The sequence below is a fragment of the Hipposideros armiger genome, unplaced genomic scaffold (assembly GCF_001890085.2).
Source record: "Hipposideros armiger isolate ML-2016 unplaced genomic scaffold, ASM189008v1 scaffold_210, whole genome shotgun sequence".
NCBI classification, from domain to species: domain Eukaryota; kingdom Metazoa; phylum Chordata; class Mammalia; order Chiroptera; family Hipposideridae; genus Hipposideros; species Hipposideros armiger.
In genome coordinates this window covers 493886-497396 of record NW_017731560.1, presented here as the reverse complement: position 1 = coordinate 497396, position 3511 = coordinate 493886, and the positions used below count along the sequence as shown (strand labels likewise).

Sequence of the window (3511 nt, the reverse complement as noted above, 5' to 3'; positions counted from 1 at the left end):
GCTCACGCTGGCTGCTGGCTACACATGGTAGCCCACGGCAACTCACTGCCAACAGGGGCTGCAGCCTACGCCATCGCCGGCGACTCATGGCAGCCCAGCTCCAGGTTGAGCTGTTGTTGTTCAGCATCTTAGCTGTGGAGGGCTGTGTCACTGGCCCTCATATGTGGGATCCGAACCAGGGCCCTCTGGCGTCCCGAACCAGTTCTTAACCATCGCATCACTCGGCCGGCCCCAACTTTATTCTTTATTTATTCAATTGTTATGGATATTCTGGGTCCCTTGAATTTCCACATGAAACTTAGGATCAGCTTCTCACTTTTTGCAAAGAAACCAGCTGGAATTTTGGTGGGGAGCACATTGGATCTGTGGATCAATTTGGGGGAGGATAGCCATCCTAAGAAAGTTAAGTCTTCCAAGCCATTAACATGTCTTTTCACTTATTTAGGTCTTCTTTAATTTTTTTCAACAATGTTTTTAGTTTCTGGAATATAAGTTTTACACTTCTTTTGTTACATGTATTCATAACTATTTTGTTCTTTTATGTTATTGTAAATGAATCCTGCCTTTAAGTGAATGGTTTTTGTAAGGTAGATAATTGTTCTCTACTTTGCCTTTCCTAAATTTTGAATTTGCTTTTTTGAAGTACAGCAAACCTATTTTTATATATTAGTATCACCATTTTGAATATCATTTTTCCGATGAGTCTGGTCTTAAATCATAAAAATTTAGATTATTGATTCTCAGTTGAATGTGGGGAAGGGTGGTATTTTAGAATTACTCTGGGGACATTTTCAAACTACACATATCACCCCCAAATTTTGCTACCCTGCCCTCTTTGGTTTAGAATCACTATTCTAGTGAGTTGTGTGTTAGAGCAGAAACAAGATTGAGTACCCCTGGGTCAGGCTTTGTTAGACAAGTATGTTATAACATTCTGTTGTAAAGGAGAGGGTCCTGTGTAATTATTTGTGGTCCTGTTATTATTATCATGAATAATAATGGAAGCATGTCTCCACAGCAGTTAAGAATAGAACTTAAATAAACCTCAGTTACATTGTGCTGAGAAGATGATGACAGGCTGGTCTTGCTTCTGAGTTTAGTGTTGGTGGTTGCATGGGTGTGGTGATGGGTTCAGAGGAAGAGCTCAGTGTCTACTGAATATCCCCATGTGGATTTTGAGGGCGAGCTTTGTATTGAGTTTGATATATTTTCCTTTCAGGCCCCAACAGAACATCTGCGCTCAAACGAGATGCCAAAGGATACCAGCACTCCTGCAGAGATGCCACCCCCGGAACCCCCAGAGCCACCACAGGAGGTGGCTGAAGCTGACAAGTAGCCCATTTATGGGAGAGACTTTTGCTTGTGTTTAATTAGGGCTATGAGAGATTTAAGGGGAGAGGCGAAACCTGAGACAGAGAGCAAGTAAGCTGTCCACTTTACTGGTTTTTGTTCACCCAATTGCGCACTGGCATTTTCTTGCTGCAAGTTTCGTTTTGTTTTGTTTTGTTTTTCCTGGACTTAAGGCAGTTGCAGAAGATGACAGTGACCTCTGGTAACTGGACCTATGGGTTTCTTGGGCCCCGGCACTGGCTTTTCACAGCCTGAGCCACGGAGTCTCCTTGGACTCCCCTCTCTTCCTTCCAGATCCCAGCTCTTCTGTTTGGGGTGATTGGTCCAATTCTGGGGTTAAAGGTTGTTGAGACTGGCTCAAATCCTCTCCAGCTGCTGCGTGGCATTAGTCCAGAGGCAGTCACAGAGACCTCTGGCCAGGGAATCCTAGCTGGATTCTCGAGGCCTTCCGAATTGAAGAGGATGGAGAATGGGGTTGGAGGATTCTTCTGGCTACAAAGTGCCAACATTGCCAGCAAATCCTTTTAGGAATGGGGCAGGTAGCTTCCACTTGTATTTATTCGTGTAGCTTCTCCTTTGTCCCCCATCCACTATCTAACCCCCAAGCCTCACTCTTTTTCAATTAGATATATGTAAGTAGTTGTAGTATAGATAATAATTTACATTTCTCATAGACTACCGAGAAACTTTTTAATATCTGTGCCATTCTCAATAAGAATTTATGAGATGCCAACATCATGTTCCCTTGCACTCTCTGTCTCACCTCCACTCCTTTCTCGTTAGCCCCTTTTAATTTGTTTTCTTCTGACTCTTGCTCCCATTAAGAGCAGGAATGGCAGTAATAAGTCTGTACTTTGGTGGTTCCTTTTCCTCGGAGGAAGCCTGAGTGCTCACTTAAATACTCCCCCCTCAGACTCTCTGTGTGAGGCCTACAAAGGCCTTGTATGCACAAATGGGGAAACCAAGGCACAGAGAGGCTCTCCTCTCCTCAACCCCTATACCCCTCAAAAAAGAAAAAAGAAAAAGAAGGACAAATAGTACTTCCATTAGGCCTCAGCTGAGTCAGGAGGGAATGCCCAGCACTGCTGCCCTCCCAGGTAACCCACTCCAAGGCCTTGGCCCACCTTGGGCTTGGTAACCACACCGGGGGCTTCCTCCAAGCCTCACTCTTCCAGCACTTCCACCGGCAGAGTCCCAGAGTCACTTCACCCAGGGGGTGGGCTGTGTCTCCCAGTCAACTCTGCTCAGGACCTGCTCTATTTCAGGGAAGAAGATTTATGTATTATATGTGGCTATATTTCCTAGAGCACCTGTTTTTTTTTTCTTTTTCTAAGCCAGGGTCCTGTCTGGATGACTTATGGGGAGGGGGGAAGTGTAAACCAGAACTTTTAATCTATTTGAAGGTGATTAAACTGTGTCTAATGCAAATTGCCTGCCTCCTCCTTCCCCCTTCCATTTCAAGGATCACCGTGGGGGTGTGAGTGTCTTTGTGTGGGTGTGTGTGGGGTTGGGGTTGTGGTTGAATGGGTTGCTTGTTACTACCATAGTTCCATTTTCCAGGGGACCCTTGGGTTGGAGAGATAGCTCCTACATTCTTCATTGATCTCGACTGCATTCTGGGCCGAAGTTTTCCTTATTCTGGTCCATGAAGAAAGGGCTTTCAAGGCAATATACAGTGTTAGCAAGATGAGGAGGGTTGGGGTGGGGGTATATTAACTTAAGAGAAAAGTTATTTATTAGGATATTGTGCTTATGCAGTTGGATGCTGTTAATTGTAAATGAGTCTTGGTTATTAAAGCAGGCTCATCAGGGCCTCCCCTAGAAAATATTTTGTTAGTGATATTGAAAGGTATATATTACCTTTTCAAGGTATATATTTCTTTATAAGTGGTCTGTAATAAAGAATCCTTACCAATTCTTATTTCACTCTTCCCAGTTAATCAGAATTAATGAAATTTGGCTGCTCCCAGATTTTTCTATATTTTTCTTCCTATTTTCCCTATAGAAAGATTGCAGTTTAGCAATGAGAGAGAGAGAGAGAGAGAGAGAGAGAGAGAGAGAGAGAGAGAGAGAGAGAGAGACTGACTGTGACTCTGACTGACGTGCAGAGAGAGAGAGAGAGAGAGAGAGAGAGAGAGAGAGACTGACTCAAGTAAGTCTG

The 3511-nt window shown here is 44.0% G+C and overlaps 1 protein-coding gene across 7 annotated transcripts in view; it reads left to right on the top strand.

Annotated features, from left to right (window-relative positions):
• ZDHHC9 (zDHHC palmitoyltransferase 9) overlaps positions 1-3271 on the top strand; it is a 57428-nt gene extending 54157 nt beyond the window's left edge. For 6 of the 7 annotated variants that reach the window (XM_019653939.1, XM_019653944.1, XM_019653942.1 and 3 more), the window contains one exon: positions 1220-1336. In XM_019653939.1, the coding sequence (XP_019509484.1) occupies positions 1220-1336 (117 nt within the window). Of the gene's footprint in view, positions 1-1219 lie in introns of all 7 variants that reach the window. The other variant, XM_019653945.1, reaches the window with a different exon arrangement.
• Positions 3272-3511: the final 240 nt, after the last annotated feature.